This window comes from Eublepharis macularius, chromosome 18, assembly GCF_028583425.1.
Source record: "Eublepharis macularius isolate TG4126 chromosome 18, MPM_Emac_v1.0, whole genome shotgun sequence".
Classification (NCBI taxonomy): Eukaryota; Metazoa; Chordata; class Lepidosauria; order Squamata; family Eublepharidae; genus Eublepharis; species Eublepharis macularius.
The window spans coordinates 4,924,617-4,946,096 of NC_072807.1; the positions used below are offsets into that span (position 1 = coordinate 4,924,617).

Genomic DNA, 21,480 nt, shown 5'->3' on the forward strand with positions numbered 1-21,480 from the left:
TGCAACTTTAATTAGCATTTCATATTCACTATGAACAGGTTATGCGGGTGTGTTACGACATATTTGCTCAGCTATGTAGTAAGAGCAGTCAGAGGCTGTTTTTATAGCAGGAAATGAATCTCTCCGCAGTGGTACACAGCACCCTTCTTAGTAGCCTTTGAGAAATTGAGGTAGATGGAGAAACAGAAGCATGGTCATATTTACAAGGGGAAAAACACACAAAAGAAGACAGGTTAAAAATAAAGAAAAATCCCTTCCATAAAAATACCCTTCTGTTTTGTAGCTACACCTACCTTTGTGTTTCAGTCAACCATGCAGAGCTGTCAAATGGCACCTATGAAGACAGCAATAAAAACAAATATTGGTTGTATGGGCTCTTGAAATAACAAAGGGACAAAGAAAGACTGGAATGAAGAGTCAGAGGACGGAGAAAGGAGAGCAAGCAAACTGCCAAGGTTTTAGACCCAGAGCCTGTTTTTAGAGCTACAGTTCAGCAGTGGGTCATGGGAAGTTCTAACAAAAACAAGTGTTTATGAGCATGTGAAGAGTACGTTTACCTGTCAACAGAGTAACTACCACGTCTACCAGTGCAGTCCTGAGTAGGCCTACTCAGAATCCTACCAAAGCCTACACAATGGGGCTTACTCGTAGAGGAGCGTCCTTAGATATGCATTGATAGTTCAATGTACTACAATCAGACTCTGAAGATAATATGAAATAACTAACTAGTGGTTTCAGTTTATATATGCCATACAAAATGTGATTTTAAAAAAGTATTTCATAATTTATGAGGGGGGGAAATCAAGCCACCATGCATTTAGACATGGAAATAAGTATTCAGTATTCTTGTCATACATATATGAGCACCCTGATCCAGATAGCCCAGACAAGCCCGATCTCATCAGATTTTGGAAGCTAAGCAGGGTCGACCTAAGTTAGTAATTGGACGGGAGACCTCCAATGAAGACCAGAGTTGCAGAGGCAGGCAACAGCAAACCACCTCTGTTAGTCTCCTGCCTTGAAAGCCCCATAAGGGTCACCATAGGTCAGCGATGACTTGATGGCGCTTTCCTCCTCCTCCTCCTCCTCCACCACCAAACACATGAGCACTTCTGCCACAGTTTACAGACTGGCAAAAAAAAAAAAGAGTTAAACCTCAGAAAGTCCTGGGTTTTGCATGCAAAATGTGTACTATTTCTTCTCACAGTAAAGACATATGATAGCACCTGGGGCAGAGAAAAGGTGTCAGACACAGAAAAAGGATGGGAGGGAATCTACATACCCAAGAGTACCTCAAGTACAAAGAAAATGCTTGTATTTTAAAAATAATACAAGGGAGCCTACACTCAAAAGTTCAAGGACAGCACATACTCCATGCTGCCATGGCACCTAGCAGAGTAGAAGCCCAAGTCTTTAATCAGCTGCTAGGTCTGAGGGGGGAGTGAGCAGGGATGGACTGGCAAGGGAAAATGGACCCAGACCTGTCCCGAAATGAGGGAGGAAGAAAGAGCCAGATAGTCCAGGCTTCTCCTTCCCTGCATGGCAGAGGCCAGGGTTGGTTGGGCCAGGCTTAGGGTTGCCAACCTTGAGATGCATTCCAATGGGTTGTTTGACGTTGCTAAAGATATTATGTTAATCACTTACCCTTTATATTCATAAAGTCATCCAGGGCTTTTTTTCAGCAGGAACATGGTGGAACGGAGTTCCGGAACCTCTTGAAAATGGTCACATGGTTGGTGGCCCCACCCCCTGATTTCCAGACAGAGGGGAGTTGAGATTGCCCTCGCGGAGGGCAATCTCAACTCCCCTCTGTCTGGAGATCAGCGGGCGGGGCCACCAACCATGTGACCATTTTCTCCGAGGGCAACCCACTGAGTTCCACCACCTCTTTTCTCAGAAAAAAAGCCCTGAAGTCATCTATGTGTTTGGCTTTCTGCTAGTTTTTCAAATCTGCAGCAACCATACCCTATTGTGTGTTTACACTGAATGTCCTAGCTGTTGATCATGTTGTATTTTTGCTCTATTAAATTCCTAGCTGTTAATTATATTGTATTCACTTGCAGTATGTAATCCTCCTTCGATCTCAATGAGAAGGGTGGACTATAAATAAACAATAATAAACTGCTCTCAGACCCATTAACATGCTCAGACGCACAGCTAATAGCTAGTCCTGAATCTACATGTGAGAGATCTTTGGCCAAGCTTCTCTGGTGATGTTTAATTGTCAGTATTGTATATGTCCTCAGATTTGGCTGCTACTGTTTTAATTGCTTTTATTAATTCTGAGGCTTTTATTATTTTTCCCTCCAAAGGAAATAATGTGCCACTAGTCTCCATTTTATTTATGCCACTGCTTGTGTTGCATATGTTATATGATGTTGTAAGCTACCCTTAGAACGTGTAAATGTGGAGTGTAAATATTTTAAATAAAAATAACAATAATGCCACACATTAGTGGCAGTTTAAAGCTCCATGCAGTTTAAAGAAGGGGCTGGTGCAGCCAGCCTGGACCTGAGCAAGTTTGCAATCTAGAGCAGAGAAGAGGAAAAGATTTTGGGAGCAGAAAGAAAAAGCATTATGAAATCCAGGTTCAATTCCCCACTCTGCCATGGAAGCTTGCTGAGTTTTGACCTTGGGCCAGTCACATACTCTCAGCCTAACCCACCTCACAGGGTTGCTGTGAGAATAAAATAGAGGACAGGAGAATGATATGAGCTGCTTTGAGTCATTGGGGAGAAAAGCAGGGTATAAATGAATGAATAAATGTATAATTCTTCATAATCTGAGAGCCAAAACAGACGTGATAAGAAACCTAGGTTCAACTCGTGTTCTCTTACCTCAAGGTTTGTCGGGAAGTGTAGGCATCCTTGCAGCTTAAAGTTTAGCATTTACAGAGCAGCAGGGAGGGAAGTCCAGGCGTGGGGCGCCTTTCCTCCTGTTCTCAAGGTGCATCGCAGCATCTTCCCTTCCCTGCTTACACGGAGTATCGCTTCATCTTCCCCCCTCACCCGGCCTGGCCCCTGCAGAGCGACGCCTGGCTGCACTGGGAGAGCTGGAAGGCGCCCAGAGCATCTCCCCCCTTCATTCACCTGGCCCCTGCCCAAAGCCACATGGCCCAGAGCTGCATAGCCTGGCGTGCTCTGCCTTTACCCCGATCGCATGGACCGTCGCTCCACCCCCCCTTGCCCAGCCCCTGCAGCGCGATGGCGAGCTATGCAGCTGAGCCGCGTGGCTTCAGGTGGGGTCCAGGCGAGCGGGGGGGGGGGGAGATGCAGCAATGCTCTGGGCGCCTTTCCTCCTGCTCTCCCCGTGCAGCCTGGCATCGCTCTGCGGGGGCTGGGCGAGGGCATCGCTGCATCTTCCCCCACTCGCCTGGCCCCCCCACCTGAAGCCGCACAGCTCAGAGCTGCATAGCTCGCTGTCGCCTGTACTTCCTTCCCTGCTGCTCTGTAAATGCTAAACTTTAAGCTGCAAGGACACCTACACTTCCCGACAAACCTTGAGGTAAGAGAACATGAGTTGAACCTAGGTTTCTCATCACGTCTGTTTCGGTTCTGAAGGCGAGCACAGTGCACTAAATTTAGAGTTGCCAACCTCCAGATAGAGTCAGGAGATCTTCTGGAATTACAACTAATCTCCAGACTAGAGATCAATTTCTCTGGAGAAAACGAGCTATCGTGAGTCACACCTCACTTCTTCAAATATCTGAAGTGAGCTGTGACTCATGTTATGTCAAGTAACTGAAGAAGTGAGCTGTGACTCACGAAAGCTCATACCATACTACAAATTGTGTTAGTCTTATAGCTGCTATTGGACTCTTGCTCTTTTCTACTGCTAGATAGACTAACACGGCTACCCATCTTGATCTATCTGGATAAAACGGCTGTTTCAAAGTGTGGACTGGATTCTATGGCATTATACCCTGCCAAGGTCTTCCCGCTCCCCAGGCTCTACCCAAATCTCCAACCTGGAGCAGATCACCTTAACGAAATAGGGCATTAGGTTCAAACTATGCAATTTGCTGTGGAACTCACCAGTTGATTTCTCAACTCAGACATTCCCTTTTGATCCAATGGTGCTTTCCAGGATTTAGGGGGGAAATGTGTGGTGGCTGAGAGTGGAGAATGCCCTCAAGTCATCACTGATTTATGGCGATCCTAATGGGATTTTCATGGCAAGAGACTAACCGAGGGGATTTGCCATTATCTGCCACTGCAACCCTGATATTTGTTGGAGGTCTCCCATCCAATTACTAACCAAGGCCAACCTTGTTTAGCTTCTGAGATCTGACGAGATCAGGCTCACCTGGGCTATCCAGGACAAGGCTAAATGAAATCCTGCCCTCAAGTCAAAGCTGACTTATAGAGACCCCTGGTGGGGTTTTCACAGTGAGAGACTAACAGAGATGGTTTGTTGTTGCCTTCCTCTGCAACCCTGGTCTTCCTTACAGGTCACCCATCCAATTACTAACCAAGGCCGACCCTGCTTAGCTTCTGAGATCTGAGGAGAACAGGCTCACCTGGGCTATCCAGGTCAGGGCAAAATGGAATCCTGCCCTCAAGTCATAGCTGACTTATGGCGATCCCTGGCAGGGTTTTCATGGCAAGAGGCTACCCATCCGATTACTAACCAAGATGGACCCTACTGGGGTCATGTCAGGACTGTGTAGTGCTGGGGGGGGGGGGCTGACAAGCCATTCCCACATAGAAGCAGCCTATACGCTCAGTGATAGACGAGATGAGTAGCCACGGGGAGTTTCTTGTTCGTTTCTTTTTGAAAAAACTGAAGGCGAGCGGGATCCGATGGGGGAAGGCAAGTTCCGACGCCGCCCGGCGCGTGTATCTCACGCGGCTCTTAGAGTTATCGAAGCGTGCCAGGAGGCGCTTGTAGTTCTCCCTCTCGCCGCGTCCCGAGAGCGCCTCAGGCCTTTTCCCTCACGGGGCTGCAGGCCGTGGGAGGCGCCTCGGGAAAGCCGCGGCGGGCGCGGGCGCGCGCGAGTTGCGCCACCGAAAGGGCCGTTGGCCGGCCCGGCCTGCAGTTTAGGCGGGAAAAAAGGGGCGCCGGCGGTTGAGCTCCTGAGGGAAGGCGACGCCGCGAAGGAAGGGCGAGTCAGCCGAAGGGGAGGAGGGCCCGGCCCGCCTCGCCTGCCCTTCCCTGGTAAAAGTGTCTTCGTATCGACGGTCGCCAGCGAGGCCGGCATGAGCCTCTTGGCGCGCTGGGGGGGGGGGGGGGAGGCTGCCGGTTCCCGTCGGGGCTTCACTAACGGCCGCTTTCCTTGGCGGGCCGCTTTTAAAAACACCCCAGACCTGACCGCGAAGACGCAGTGACAGAAAGACGAGTCCCCCGTTTTTATCTCGCTCCCTGCGACGTGGAGAGCCTTTCCCCTCCGCTCCCAACAGCCCTTCCAAGACCGGCCCGAGGCTTTATTCTCGCTCCCCGCTGACTTCCTTGGAATGAGAATCCCCAAAAGGAGTTGCAAAATCACTTTATTGTAGCAGAAGCTTTCGAGAACCACAGCTCTCTCTGCATCTGACGAAGAAAGCTGTGGTTCTCGAAAGCTTCTGCTACAATAAAGTTGGTTAGTCTTTACGGTGCTACTGGACTCTACTATTTTGCAACTACGGACTAACATGGCCAACTCCTATGGTTCTGTGCCCCAAACTTGTGGTTCTCATGGCTTCTTTCCCTTTTCAGCACAAAACCCTCCTCAGATTTCACCTCAGTTATACTCCATTTCCCCTGTTCTGCCTCTTCTCTCCCCAATTGCTTTAGCATCATATTGTAGCTCGCCCTTTCTGAGCATCCATATTTCTCCAGTTCTGATCCCCCCCATTTCTTTTGCAGATCTCTCCTCACTTAACTCATCGCAGTTTTTTATTTTAAATTATTTTTAGTGTTTATAAATACCTAGTAGAAAAGAGCAAGAGTCCAGTGGCTCCTGTAAGACTAACAAAATTTGTAGTGGGGTATGAACTTTTGCGAGTCACAGCTTCCTTCTTCAGATACTGTGATTCATGAAAGCTCACTTCCATAATGCCTTAAAAAAAACCAGGCAAAAAAAGACTCTTAGCTAGAAACTCTTATTATTATAAAAAATTCCCTAATACAAGGCAGCCTCAGATATGCTATTGAACTGTTCTCTGCTTCCTCTCCAACTTCATCTTGTTTATTCTCCCATTGGCCTTCCCTCATCCACATAGTGTTATGCCCATTTCAGGCTGAGAGTGCCTCTCAGGACATTCATGGCACATCTGGGATTTGAATCTTGAGCTGTCTGATTAGTAGTTGAGTTTCCTTAGATACTATACGATATCTGCATGCTCATTTTTTTTAAAAAAATTAAAACATCTCCTGCCCTTCACTGCAGGAGAGGCTCTAGAGAGGCTAATATTTTTTTAAAAAAAATCCACCCTAATCAACAAGAAACTAAAAACTGGAGTTAAAAACAACCCAACGTAAGCCAATAAAAAAGCAAACTCGCACATAATCTACCTTTGTACACCAGTTATACACACTATATGATCCAGCTTAAGCTATGTACTCTTAACTAATATTGACTCTTATGAGAGAGCAGTAGCATTTACTTAACTCTTCCATTGAGATTGGGATATGTATCCAGTTTACTCTTCCTGTTTACTCATGAGTTCAATGGAATTTATTCCTTAATAAATGTATTGAATGAGTTGATCATAATTTCTCCTGAATATACAGGACGACCTCGTAGTTGGAACCCAATGTATACTTACTTGGGAATGTCCCATTGAACAGAGTGGGACTTACTTTTGAATAAACAGGCACAGCATTTTTTCCATTACCCCAAAAGGTTGGACCAGAACCAAGAAGTTGAAATTAAATCAAAAGAGTTTTCAGCTTAAACATTAAGAAGAACTTCCTGACAGAGCAGTCCCTCAGTGGAACAGGCTTCCTTGGGAAGTGGTGGGCTCTCCTTTGGAGGTTTTTAAGCAGAGGCTGGATGGTCATCTGACAGCATACTTATTCTGTGAACCTAGGCAGATCATCAGAGGGAGGGCAGGAAGGATTACATCAGTCCTTAGTTCTCATGGCCCTTTTTCACATGCCCAGAGTAATGCTGATTGCCACTTTGGGGTCAGGAAGCAATTTTTTCCAGGCCAGTTTGGCCAGGGATCCTGGAGGTTTTTTGCCATCTTCTGGGCATGGAGCAGGGGTCACCGGGGTTATGAAGGGGAGGTAGTTGGGAATTTCCTGCATTGTGCAGGGGGTTATACTAGATAACCCTGGAGGTCCCTTCCAACTTTATGATTTTGTCCTCCTGTCTCTCTTCCAAGGCTTTTAACAGATTAAAATGTTTAAATCACTGAAAAACAACATATCTATCAGCAAAATCAGTATCCATAGTAGCTCACATAGCTACTTCAATACAGGTGAGATGTGTTCTCTATTGTTTGTGCCCATTGGCAATCTTGCTTCTGTGTTTTTTGCCTTAACATAAACTACGGGCCTGTGTACAGGACATGGCATTTGTCCCCTCTTGAGTGCGATCAGGACATTGATAAGTATGGTCTGGTCATGGTTCTCAAGGGAAGCCGGTAGCAGGTGTACCCGCTGAAGATGGGCAAAGGCACTGTGTGCTGCACAGGAGCCCTGTGCCTCCATTTGAACACACAGATCTAATGAGTGCCTCAAGCTTAGAATCTGCTCCCATCCAGAACAGGCCGATTCTTTAAACCCTTATTAATCAACAGCATCCTTCAGCATCTGGAATGAGCTTCAGTATATCCTGCCCATTATTGCCTCCAAACATAGTTCACAGCATCTGTCTCAATTAATGAAAATGAAAAGGATGTACAGATTTTAGCATAGGGGACAAGATGGAAACCTGCAGGATCCCCATAGCCCCCGTGCTAAGAATTAAAGTAGTTATCCTCCAGCTCCACGTTCTAATGCTGGTTGGCCAAGGAGGACATGAACTATCAGAATGTAGTGTCACTAATATATCTATCTGGCCAACTGCCTCTAGAGGATACTATGGTCAGTAGGATCAAAAACTCAAAAGATCCTGGAGTATCATAAGGACCATGTTCCCCTATCTCTGTCTCAGCAAAGGTTGTCAGAGTGACAATGGCAGTTTCTGTTACACAACTGTGTCAGAAAGTGGGTTAATTGGTTTTGGCAGCTGCCATCTTAAGCATGCTACAGAGTAGGCCCATTGCATTTTGCATTCAGTAGGAATTATTTCTAAGTGCATAGTATTAGACTGCATAAAATGTTTAACTATAGTTGGATCCTGACCATTTATTTCAGCTTTTATGAAATAAGCAAAATAATAAAACAATTTGTTGGGCAAACACTGTCAGCTTTGTAGATAGTGCGACCTATAGTCTTAATCTAATATATTTGATTATTTAACAGCTATAAACATAGAGAACATGTGTGATCATTTTTCTCTCATGAACAAGTCTTTGCAATGAAGGAACTATGGTCAGTTTGTACATATTTAGGATAGAAGATGGCTCATATCAGGAGCTGGAATTTTAGCTTAGTTTTCCCCCTTTAAAATAGTTAACACCCTGTTGCAATCCTTTACTTCCCTATGAAGCGTATAAATCCCATAAAACCTGATTGCTAAAGTAATTCCAGAGTTTGGATTCATTTCATTTTACTAAACTTAACATTTAATGCATCTATACTCAAGTCCACTACTAGTAAAGTCACAAATTCAATCCATTTGACTATAAATGATTTCACTGATATTGCACTAATGGGCAGTGCAATCCTGAGGCCTGCTGTGCTGCCGGCGCTTTTGTACCTGCAGCACCACTTGTCTACTCTCTAAGGAATTTCATGGGAGACCTGGTGTCATGGGGCCCAGCGAGGCTGACGTCTCAAGAGGAAGAAGAGCCTTGTGTAGCCATCCAAGCCAGCCCTGATGCAGCTGAAGCCAGTAATCAGGAGGAACAGCTGCTGGCAGATCAGAGTCCACAGCCAGCAGCTGAGCCAGCAGCCCCACCACCCTGCAGCCAAAACACCACTGGTGAAGTCCAGCCCGCAGTTACCCAAAGCCATCAGCAGCTGAGCCAGCATCACCAATGCCCTCCAGTTCCACCACCACCGGTGAAGCACTGCCAAGGACGCCCAAACCTCCAGCTTCACTCAGGGAGTGCCGTAGGCAAAAGCAGCAGGTGAAGCTGCAGGAAAGGCAGCAGAGTGCACACCACCTGGCCAGACGCCAGCTGCTTGTGGAGAGCGATGAGGAAGTAAGCACAGGATAGCTCCCAAGCAGCTGGCTGCCAGCTCAGCCTACCTATAAAACCCTGCCACAGACAACCAGCAGGCATGGAAACGACACGTCAGAATCCTGCTCTGACTGAGACCACTCTGCTGAACCTTGCTTTGCCTTTGCCTTACCGTGTGACCACTGGACCGTGCCTTGACCCTGCTTCTGGCTAGCCCTTGCTCTGACTGGTAACTGACCTACGGATCTCTTGACTTGGCTTCTGAATTCTGGACTTTGGACTTGAAACTCTCACCTGGCTTTGGACTGGACTCAGACTATCCTGCCTGTGCTGACCTGGCCCATGACACCTACATTGGCAACTGAGCCTGGCAAGGAGTGGCGAGGACCTACACTGCCGACAGCACATGCCCTGCCGTTCCCCCTTCCAGCATCCCCGTGGCAGTGCTGCTCCCATGACAAGTGCACGAGTGGCAAGAAAAGGTGCAGCGATCCCTGCTGCCCATCGACACCTCCATTCCCCCCACCAGAGAGCAGGCAGCCAGGCACAACATGCCCCTACAGTCATGGCACCCACATTGGGGAGCCCGGCAGGGGGAAGCCATCCAGGCGGAGCCACCCTGTGGTGCTGCCCTGTGAGGGAGTGGGAGGTAGGGTGGGAGCTGCTGTCAGCTGCGGGCGAGCAAAGAGGCAGGGGGGAACTAGTTGTTTGACACACACATGTCATTTATATAAAATAATTTTGAAAAATAGAGTGCCTGGTGTTAAGTCTTTAACAGTGCAATCCTAAGCCTCCTCTCACCACCATCTGATGTCCACCCATTTAACTTCTGTGCCAGTCGTCCGCCCCCTAAGGACTCTTGAGTGAGATACACTAGCAGATAAGGCATGGCCAGGAGCGCACGCCCCCCAGTTCTCTTGGCAACCCTGGCAGCATCCACCAATTGCCAGGCAGCTGCTGTTGACAGCCCTGTCAGTGGCAGGCAAAGGAGCAGCCAATCTGTGGGCTGTAATTGACAGCACTGTTGTTGCCGCCGCCGCCGCCATTGACTATCAATGGCACTCCTCTACAAAGAACGGGTGTGCTGAGAACAAAGACCCCATGTTGGCTGCGCCCATACAAAGGCACTGGGCTTGAGAGGAGCCTTGCCTTGGGGGGGGTGGGGGCAGTGTTAACTAGTAATTTTTTTAATCTACCTTTTTTGACCTTACTGAATGGATTTAAGGCTTAAACAGGCCATGTTACTAGTACACTAGTAAAAGACTCAGTGAAGTGCTTTAAAAAATCTCTTTGGAGCTTTGGGACAACTTACTGGGAGTATTTTTCATGTAAATTAGTATATTTATTTGATTTTATTCTACATTTACTACAGAAATGGATATTAGGTTTTCTTTTCCCATGTGCACACTATTGCCCAGGTTTCAAGTAGTACAATTTTGAAATCTGGAGTGTTTTAAGAGAAGTGTTTATATCTTTATTTTGGCTCTTAGAAAGTGCTCTTATTTTCAGAGATGTTGAATTAATTATTCAGTACTTATGTTTTATCCAAATATAGTTGCTTTTCAGGATCCATATTAAAAGTGTGTCATTTATTCATGGAGGTGTTTTACAACCTCTTTGAAAAATGTTTAATGATGGTCACTTTCAGATAATGGGGATCAGTTTCCTAGTCAGAGTTGTGGTAAAATATGCACTTGTTCACAATACAAATAGAATAGATTGTACAGGTTCATTCTGTACAGAGTATTTTAGTACTCTGTCTATTGCTTAAAATAATCTCAAGGCATTACATGTTGTGCTTACCCATGACCACTAATCTCCTGTTTATTTCTTTTTCTTTTTAGATGGCCAAATGTGAACCTTGTGAAAGAAATTACGACAATATGGTCAAAAAGCTTGAGGACCTGAATAAGGACTTAGAAAAACTCCTAGAAGACATGGAAAAACTATCAGGTGGTTTAATTCCTACAGAGAATCTATATTATTGCTAATATTACCAGTTCTAATCTAGAAAGGGAGATCTGAGTGGACAGCCAGCGCTGATGCTCATTTGCATAACAACAAATTCCACTCTGCTGGGTGTGTCTGACCCGGATGCTCATTGCTATCCAGGGACTGCTAGGCATGCACATCATGTACAGCCAAGAGTTGGGTCAGGGTCAAGGCAATTGTGCTAGAATGATACAGAGAGGTGCTAAAATACCTGTGCAAACAAACCCATAGGTTTCAGCTAAGTGTGGACTTTCCTGTATGACGACAGCAACTTGATCAGAACGCTATCCATAAGAAAATACGCTTATGAGTGCTCTTCGTTATTTTCCAAGAAGCATCCTTCTTTCAAGAGACTGATGTATTAGGAAAAAGAAAATTGTGATGTAGTAACTTTATCTTTTAAGAAATGCTGTTGTCATTTTGAGTTCATGTAAGTTTGTCTTCTGTAGTTTGACCCTAAGAATCAGGTAGTGAAGCATATTTCTGAAAGGGTTTTGGTTTTACTTTAGATTTTAAAGGGGTTCGAGTTTTACCTGAACTCCTTGTAGAGTGGATTGTGTTGATACAAAGAAAGTCAAATACTGATAAATCCAACTGGATAATTACACAAGGTCTCTAAATGTAATATAGGTTTTGTTGTGAGGCAATATTTGCAAGAATTCTCTTTGTTCTGTTACTAGTTGGTTCAGCTAAATCTTTCCACTAATTAGTACATACCTATTAAATCTTCCCTACAGGCTAAGGACTTTAAGCTAGGTATCATAAATAGAGTGAGATGTACTGCATTCATGTCTGTTCAGCTGGAAAAATGATGCGCATTAAATTACTGAGTGCTCTAGAAAAAAACAGTTCTCAACTGTCCCTGGGGAGCATGGAGGAACATTGAGATTTGTGGGTGGGTGGGTGGACGGGGGGAGACAGCACAAGGTTTTGTAGCAAATGAAACTTTTCTCTCACCCAACAGCAGATACTGAAAGCCCCTAATAAACAATCCTTATTTCTCCAAGCTGGAACGATGTGGGGTGTGTGACTGCCCCTTCATCTGTACTGTCTACCCTGTCTGCCTTGGAAAGAGTTGTTGCTTTGTTTAAATGATGTTTCCCTGTATACATGTAACCTGTTTTTGTTGAAGAGCAATATCAAATAAATAGATTTATCTAATTTGAGAACTGGGAGAGTTAATGTCTATGACAGTGTGATCCCACCTTGTGACACTTGCATTTATAAAAGATTACAATGAACAAACTTGAGAAAAAAACATCTTATTTGGAACAGTACAACATATATAACAACAATCATGTAACAAAACAGGCCTGTTTTACTCAAGCAGACCCAGGTCTCAGTCTTTCTGACTTGTGTGTGGTGGTCAGTCCCTTGAATTGCAGCCACTTGTAGCTGTGCTCTGCGTAGGGATGCCTTCTGTTCTTCACAGGAGTCCTAAAACATTAATAGAGAGTTCATAGAAAGGAGTGCTTTTTCTGAGGAGAGGGGGCTTCTCCCTGCAGCCTCAGGCCCTCCAGTCTCTCAGGGAAAATTGCGCCTTTTTTCCTTCTAAGGAAGACCCCAACTGTCTATCTCCCTCTAGTGGGCAAGGGTTACATACAGTTTTAGGAAGGGTTAGAGATAGCCTTTTGTATTCCTCTTCTAATGTGGATGTTGGATGAGTGTTCTAGTTCAGCCACAAGTTTTCCATTGTGTGAATTCCTGTTTGCAAAATCTTTGCACCTGGAAGAAATCACTGGTGCTGGATTAGGGGATTTTAGAAAGTAGAATAAATTTAGAAGCAGGCCCTATATTCAAAACATTTAAGAAACACTGTTGTAGAATGAATGTAGTGGTATTTCCTTTTTCATATTAACAAGATGCACTCTTTATAATCCTGAGTTGTCTGCCCTTAATAAAATGAGGTTCAATTAACCAAGAGCTATTTAATTTTAACAAAATCCTGTCTTATAACTGCAGGAAATCCTGTGCTGGATATGCTCTTTAGTGTTCGTACCTTTCTGCATAACCACAAGGACAAGAAATGTGTCCTTGGTTTACATGGAGATTTGGGATTATTGGGGCCATATTTCCTATAGTGTAGATTTCTAGTTCCTTTGCATTGATCAAATGTTTACAGTACATAGAACTTCTGTCTTCTCGTTGATTAATCATTTGATTTGATTTACTGTTTTACAGTCAATTTATTTTAAATTGTACTTGAAAACTATATTTCCTCTCTTTCTTGTGACAATTTCTTTGCTATTTATTTATACACAAACAATTATTGTAAAATGGACTATGCAAAATTAATTAAATTGATTTGATTAATTAAATTAATTAACGTTAATGTGATTAAAATTAATTGAAATAGCAGCAAATGTTTGCTCAGACATTTACTAAGGTATAAGTAAAAATGGTAATACATTTTATATAATATTTACATTTGTTTGTTAGTGCAGGTGTTCTGAAAGTGAATTCAGATAACATGTACATGCTGTAATTATATGCTTAACACATGCAATCTCCCATTTTTGTGGACTGGAACTCCACGTCTATGTTAAGAGCTATCAGAGACAGCATGTGATGGAAATTTCCTTTAGCAAGGCTGTCATGGTTGAATCTTCTCAAGTAAAAATTGCTAAAGCACATCTGTCATCAGGGTCAATGTCACTTGAGAAAATGGGATGAGTAAACTAGTACTCATTGCAGTGCAAGTATTTGTGGGCAGTGATTTTAATCTTACTTAAAAGTTTCTAAAAGAGATCCTGTCTTGGATTAGAACTGGCAGATCTTTTGTCTTGTTAGCCAGCTTTATATTTTTCCTTTCTCCTCAAGCATGCTTCTAATAAATCCCATGAAATTACTGACAGTGTCTGTTGTATTGTTCCAGTGCAGGCTACCTGGATGGCTTATGATATGGTAGTGATGCGTGCTAACCCAGACTTGGCCAACTCAATGAGACGGCTGGAAGATGCCTTTCTCACATGTAAGGAAGAGATGGAAAAAAATTGGCAAGATATGTTGAAAGAAACCAAAGGTGCTGAACAAAAAGAATAAGTAATATTTAAACGCAAGCCTAAGAAGACTTGATCTGAACTCACATCACTTCTTTCAGTATTTCTAAATGTCTTGGAAAATACATTTTAAAGAGATGTGTTGGATGTGTCTCCTTATCAAATTTTCTGTTAGAATGGGGGGAAATACCAGTGTCTTCATTTGCTCCTTCATATGTAGTGATAACGTTTATTTTCACTGAAGATAGTATCAAACATTAAAAATATTATCTAACTGTGTATTAGTTTGTCTATAATCCTGTCAATAAAAGGCTATTAGAATTCACTTGATAAATCTCAGTAATTAAATAAACTGCTTTATTTAGACTGTAATGATTTAAGATGCTTTGCATAACTCAGTAGTGGCTGCTTTATTGGGGAGGGAGGGAATATGTGTGTGTGTGTGTGCATGCAAGCACACACATATACCATAAATCCAGAGTATGAGATGGTGCCACTCTAATACAGCAAGATTCGAGTCCAGTGGTGCCTTGAAGACCAGCAAGATTTCAAGTTAAAACCTTTCAAAAGTCAAAGCTCCCTTCATCAGCCCTTTAAGTTTCGAAGGCTTATACCTGGAAAATCTTGTTGGTCTTAAAGGTGCCACTGGATTCGAATCTTGCTGTTCTCTTGCAGAACAACATGGCTCCCCATATAAAACTGCCATTGTAGAATATACCAAAGTATAATCACCTTGATCGCAGTCAAAAGTTGAGATTCTATTTAGTGGTTCAGCATGAAGTGCTTGCTTTTCACATATGTTTTAATGTGACCAAAAGCTGGCGTGGGCTGACTCAAGACCATGGCTGCCACTGGTTGAAAGAGCTTTGTGAAGAGGCTATTAATGTCCAAATCAGTGCATTTTGTGATAGTGTGTCTAATGCTTTCTCAAGCACTGTAGATTGCCATCAGATAATGAGAATGCATACAGAAATATCGCAATAAAGAGATACTGTTGCTGCGTGGGTAGATGAGTGCGAGATCTGTCCTCAACTCCCACCAGGCCTCCACCTCTGACTGCGTATTAAGCATATCAAGCTTTCCCCCTGTCTTTAGGAGATTTGTTGGTTGCTTGCTGTGCAAAAATAACTGCAGTGGAGGTGAGACATTCACTGTAATGACTGCTGGTGTTACCAAGACATTGGTGCTTCCTTAAAATGGGGAAACAGTACTCTTTCCCTGTGAATGTCTGTGACGATGGGGCATTGGAGGACTCGGTGGTGAGCAGTTTCCTCACTTTATGTGTTACTTTCCTTTTCCTATTACTGTTGGACAGAACGTTTCTCACTCATGCATCCAAAATAGATTGCAAAGGTCCCAGAAGTGTGGGGACAATGTTAAAAGATAAAATTGGCGGAAGAGGGGGGGATTGCTCCAGGACCCCACAAAGCTGAGGGCCTCCAATATATGTGCTATATCACTTGAGGTTACTGTACAGTCTTTAGGACACTGGCTTACAGTGTCAAATGGGAAGCCTATTTACTTGTCTAGTGAATTGGCATTAATGCCTATTAGTGTATTTATCATAATTAAATAGTATTTATTTCATTTATACCCCACTTTTCTCCTTAATGTGTACCTTAAGTGACTTACAACAGTTTCCTCTTCTACGTTTTATTCTCACAGACTCCCAGTACAAACTGTAGCTGGCATTGACTGTATGCTCCTTACATTGGAAGCTAAGGAAATATTAGGTATTTTGCTTGTTTACCAACTACCTAATTCCCCAGTAGGAATCCCTTCTGAGTTGGCAGAGGTGCTCTTGGATGTGGTATTGGTGACACCTAGACTTGATTGTTCTGGGGGACTGATTGTTCCCATCCTCACCAGACCAATTCTTCTTGGGTTACTCTGGTGACCTGGACCCTTTTATATTTGGCTTCAGACTGGGCTATATGGGACAAAGACAACTGGTAGCTTTAGTTGATGACCTCCACCCGAATATGTTCCTCCTGGATTTACCTGCAGTCTTTGGGTCAACTAGATGTTCAGAACAACCAACGTAAGGTGTAACCCATAAGAGGGAAAAACCTAACACACACAAATAATGAAAAACACCCACAATTTAAAAAGCTGGAGCTCTAATGAATAAGACATATGACAGCTGCTAGCAGTGCATTTTGAATGATCTTCTAAAAATGCATAAGTGTTATTCTTATCTTCAAAGGTCTTCAAAGATGTGGAATATGCTTCTTTTTTTTCACATAAAGCCACTGCTGAAATTCACCAGTTTGTCTCTCAGGTCTGTGCAATGAAAGGTCAGAGCACATTCCATATTGTGGCAGTTTTTGTGCAGTTATACACGTCTCATGTATTTTTTCTGTTCATGTATGCTTGCAAATAGTCATTTATTTTATATTCTGGTGTATGTGTATATTTCTAAATACATTTTGTAATTATTTTTCATTACTTGTTGGTGTTAGGTTTTTTCCTCTTGTGTGGTTACACTTTACATTAGTTGGATTTGTTTAACCCTTCCTCATGGAACAGTGAGTTGCTGTTGGAGGCCAGCTGTCTTCAGTGTGGGAATTATCTTGCAGGGTACTACAGGGCCCAATCTTACCTCCCATGTTATTCAACCTCTATGTAAAGCCTTTAGGAGCTTTGGAGTTGGATGTCATCAATATGCAGGTAACACCCAGCTCTGTATCTTGCTATCTAAATGTCCAGGTGATGCAACAGAGGTACTGAGTGTCTGCCTGACTGCTGTGTTCAAATGTCAGAAAGTGAACAAACTGAACACAAACAAGACATAAGTGATACTGGTTGGGAAACCAGAGATCTTGAAGGACATTGTGTTCCCCACTTTTGATGGGGTTCAGTTGACCCTTGCTGACGCAGTAAAGAGCCTAAGGGTTACACTGGATCCAGCACTGTTGTCAGGGCTCGCGACAGCTGCCACTGGGCGGGGCATCAGCCTGTCTGATCCTGACATCAAAGGGATGCCAGGGATGCTGCAGGACCCTGCTCTGTGGAAGGAGGAGCAGTATACCTCACCCATACTCCCTCTCAATCCACTCGCTGGCCTGCTCAACCTGCTCCACTCACCCCCTTTGATCTCTGCCCTCTCCTCCATCACCTGTCCTTCTCGCTCCTACTCAACCCACCACCCCAGTGCTCTTCTGAGCCATCCTTTATAGGGCTTTCTCTTCCCGCCCTCCTTCCAAGCTCCACCTGTCAGGCTGCACCCCTCCTTTGCCTTCCAGCATTGTTCTGGGCTGCCTCAAGCAGCTGCAGCTGGGGTAGCTGATTTGGCTGTATTGGTCAGCAACAGCTGTGTCTTGCTGGCTGTCAAGCTTCTCTGGCTAAGCTGATTGCTGAAGGCAGGCCCAGCTGTGGCCCCTTGGCTGGCTGCCCAGTTTCTCCGACAACGCCTGTGGCAGCTCCACCTGGAGTCGCTTGGTTCCTGGTGTCTCCTGAGCCAGGTTATTGCCTTCTAGCTGGTGTATAGGCTGGGGCATGGCTCTGAGTTGCTGTGGCTGCTTCTCCTCCTTGTCTGGTAAGGGCTCTGCTTGGACAGCTGCTGGGTCCCTATTTCCCCTGCCGCTGGCCTCCCCCTGCCCTTTCTAGCCCTCTGAGGCTTGGGGGCTTCGTCTCTTCCCCCTGGTGCCGGCCAGGGTGGCTGGACAGCTGTCTCCCGGCTGCCTGCCGTCGCTTCCTCCCGGCAAGTCCGCGGGCTGTGCCTCAGACCCCGGACAACGGTTGCTAAAGAAGCAAGTTAATGCAACTGCAAAAAAATGCCTTCTTCCAACTTGATCTAGACTGGAAGATGGCCTCCTATCTTTACACAGTTTATCTGACCACATGAATCCAAGCCATGGTAACACTGAGATTAGATTACTGGAACACACTCTATATAGATCTCCCCCAAAGTTAATTCAGAGACTCCAGTCAGTGCAGAACGCTGCAGCTCGGTTATTGTCAAGAGCCAGGTGGGGCAGGCATTGCATCTCTCATTCTCTGGTACTCTAAATGGGTGGGTCTCCTTGTGAGTTGGGGAAATTAGGATACAAGGAGAAGCAGTGAGGGGATAGCCAGGATGTCTCCACCAATATATACCAGGATTGTTCCCTTAGAAAACTCTCTGGAAAAAAAACAGGCGGATGTTCAACAGGAATGGCTTTTATTAAGGGAGCAGTAAAGGCAAATGCACAGGAAATCACACACAACACACACACAGAGATTACTAGGAAATCAGGAGGAGGGAGAGAGATTCAGGGTAGGGATGATATCTACCAGTCCTGGAGAGAAGGTCCGTAGAGGCAGCAGCTTGAGTGACCAGCACTTCGCAGAAGGGAAAGAGCGGGCTCAGATGTAATCTGAGGGTGCATGGGTGGGTTCAGAATACACGCACACAGTGTAGGGCTTGGGGCAGCCCAATTATAGTATGAAACATACCCTGGCGCAGAATTACGTCTTCTGCCCTTGAAACAAAAGCTTGATGGCTTGTCCGGAGGTGAAACAGTAAATTGGGCAAGGTTTGATTGAGCATATCTGGGAGGAACTAGGTGAGAAAAGTGCTTGGTGTCCCACAACTGCCGGATTGGGGGGGGGGGTGTTGGGACGGTATTAACGAGACATGCAGGAACTCCTGGAAAATCTCTCTTGTTTTACTTAAGTGCTTCTCTGGGGTGTGGAGGGACAGCTAGTCACCCTGACACACCTGGTAATTTTCCAACTCCAGCTGGGGCTGGCATCCGGCCTAGCCAGGCAGTGCCATATGCTTAAGGCACATGAAAAAGGAGCTGGGATATTTTATATTCATAAGATGCCTTTGCAATAAGGAGAAAGGGTAGAACTGCTAGCATCTGCAGTCATTCCATTGGCTACCCATCAGTTACCTTGCTCAGTTAAAGGTACTGGTCATCACATACAAAGTCCCTCATGACCTTAGTCCCTTATATCTATGGGTCCACCTCTTTCTGTACGCCCTACTGCAGCAGCTTCACTCATTTTCACTCATCTGGCATTCTGCAAGTGCCACCCTGCAAATGGGCAAAATCAACAACTGTCTGTACATGTGCATTCTCTATTGTGGCACCCCATCTTGTGGAATGGCCTGATTAATTCTGGAGGGCTTCCACTCTCCTGGCTTTCCGCAACCTATGCAAAACTAAATTATTTAGGAGGACAGTTTTACACATGTAGGAGGGCTGTACCGTAAGGAAATGGTTCTGAAAGATGTTTAAATATAGGGATAGAGACTAGAGACTATACTACTGCGTACTGTTTGTTACTATAAGTATGCTTCTACTAATTTCTCATTTCTGCATCATTTAATGAGTCATGTTTAATTGCTTATGCTTGTTCAGCATTGTTTTAGCTCTATTTTGGATTTCTTCTTGTTTGCAAATGTTATGGTCTCCAAACTGTATTGCATTGTTCATTGGATGTCCCAACCACAGATCTTTTTTTTTAATACCAAGCAATCTGCCTTGGGTCTTGCTGAGAAAGATGGACTATAAATAATGTAAATAAATTAAATAAATAAGTAAATAAAGTACACTGCACTGGCTCTCAAACACTATATACTAATACATATATCCAACTTTTCTGATTGGTAAGAAATTCCAGGATTGATTTGTTTGGAGGTGAGAGCACTAGAGACGAGTGCTCTCACTAGTGTTTTTGTACTATTTACTTTGGGGTTTTCTGCACAGCGTTAATGGATTGGTTATAGCTCCATACTGCTTCAGTTTATCCCATCTTCCGCATGTTCTCTTAAGCCATTAGTTTTCACCCCACATTTTTCCTGGGTTTTTTTTCTGGTTCATTTAGGACAACTTTTACACTGGTCTTTAATTAGCAATCAAATTTGAGTTGCATTTGTTTGTGTGTGTAATGTTTTCTGCACTTTTTTTGGTTCCTCCCACTTTCTGTCCACTTTCCACTGACTGGACTGTGATTGTGGGGCAACCTTGCCTTTTGTTCTCATGCTTCCACGTCTGTGTCAGATAGGCCCCCAGCATATCTGCCGTGCCCTCAGGTGTATTGTGGTTATGAAAGTATTGTGTCTCTGAGTACATGCAGAGTAAAACCAGTATTCTGTTCCTTTGTTGCTAACTCCTTATCAGGCAAGGTGTTTTGGTTACCAGTTCCTGCTGAAGCCTGGGAACCTGACCTTGCAATTAATGCAGAGACTGAGCAGAGCTCTTTTCTCCCCCCCTTCCCCCCTTCCCAGGCAATGCACACCAAAACCTCCAACAGCCTCTCCTTCCCATTGGGGGTGGAGTAGAGACAGAGTCCTATAATTGAACCTGCTTTTCTACCTTCAAGCATTCTGGTCAATTCTATTGTTACAGTTTCTTGAACTGATATGTTTCCTAATAAAATCATCTTTAACTCATACACCAGAGTGATGCAGTGAAGTGATTGGGGAAGTATCTGGCAAGATCTGACAGTCTGTAAGAAATTTTTATTCTTGTGTCAGCAAATTGTCAATTTTTTTTTAAAAAAAACCTTGCTTGATAGCAACATCCTACTATATAAAAGGGTAACCGTGTTCCCAACGACTCACATTTGGCACAGGTGCAGTTGCGCCCTCACCAACCAGTCGGCTGTGAAGGGGCAGGACTGCCATCCACCAGCTGGGCAGGGAGAAGACAGGTGAACCACCTTCTCCCTGCCCAGCTGATCTGTGTGCAAGACGGGGCTGTGGAGCCCTCCGCTCAGCTTGACAGGGAGAAGACGGCAAGCTGTCTTCTCCCTGCCCAGCAATGGGGAGAGCCCGCCACTCAGCTGGGCAGGGAGACATGGGCGCCTTCTCCCTGCCTAGCTGATCCATGGTAAGGGGGGGGGGCTGCAGAGCCTGTCCACAGCCCACGGCCCACTGCAGCGCGGCCAGCTGCTGGGCGGGCCAGCCCAGCGGCCCTCTGTGATGTGGGTGGGTTGGCCGGTGCCCTGCTAGAGCCCTGCTAGTATTATGACACAACGGGCTCTGGCACTAGTATTGCTCTAAGAGGCACAGGAACAGTCATTGCTCTTCCAGTGAGCCTGCAGAAACTGGTACTTTTTCTTTCTCCCCCCCCCCCCCCGCAATTTTTTTGCCACAGCCATTTGCTTCCTTGCATTTTCCAAAAGCACAGACGTGCTCTTTGCTCATTCTAGCCATTTATCCTTCATTCCTTGCCTTTATGCTTGGCTCTCTTGATATGTCCCAGCTTCCCTCGAAGGAAAGGAGGATTTTTTCCCTTGTGTAGCCAAGTCAGTAAGCAAGTCTTTGATTTTTTAATTTT

At 44.8% G+C, this 21,480-nt stretch overlaps 1 protein-coding gene across 2 annotated transcripts; it reads left to right on the forward strand.

Moving 5' to 3' along the window:
* The first annotated feature begins 4,978 nt into the window (after positions 1-4,978).
* SYCE3 (synaptonemal complex central element protein 3) lies at positions 4,979-14,509 on the forward strand. Of its 2 annotated transcripts, none has more exons than XM_055002980.1 (3): positions 4,979-5,157; positions 11,060-11,168; positions 14,083-14,509. In XM_055002980.1, the coding sequence occupies exons 2-3, from the start codon at positions 11,060-11,062 to the stop codon at positions 14,247-14,249; spliced, it is 276 nt and encodes a 91-aa protein (XP_054858955.1). In that variant the 5' UTR covers positions 4,979-5,157; the 3' UTR covers positions 14,250-14,509. The 2 variants fall into 2 exon arrangements, with proteins under 2 accessions (XP_054858955.1, XP_054858956.1); XM_055002981.1 differs by lacking the exon at positions 4,979-5,157 and adding an exon at positions 7,323-7,403.
* The last annotated feature ends 6,971 nt before the right edge of the window (positions 14,510-21,480 follow it).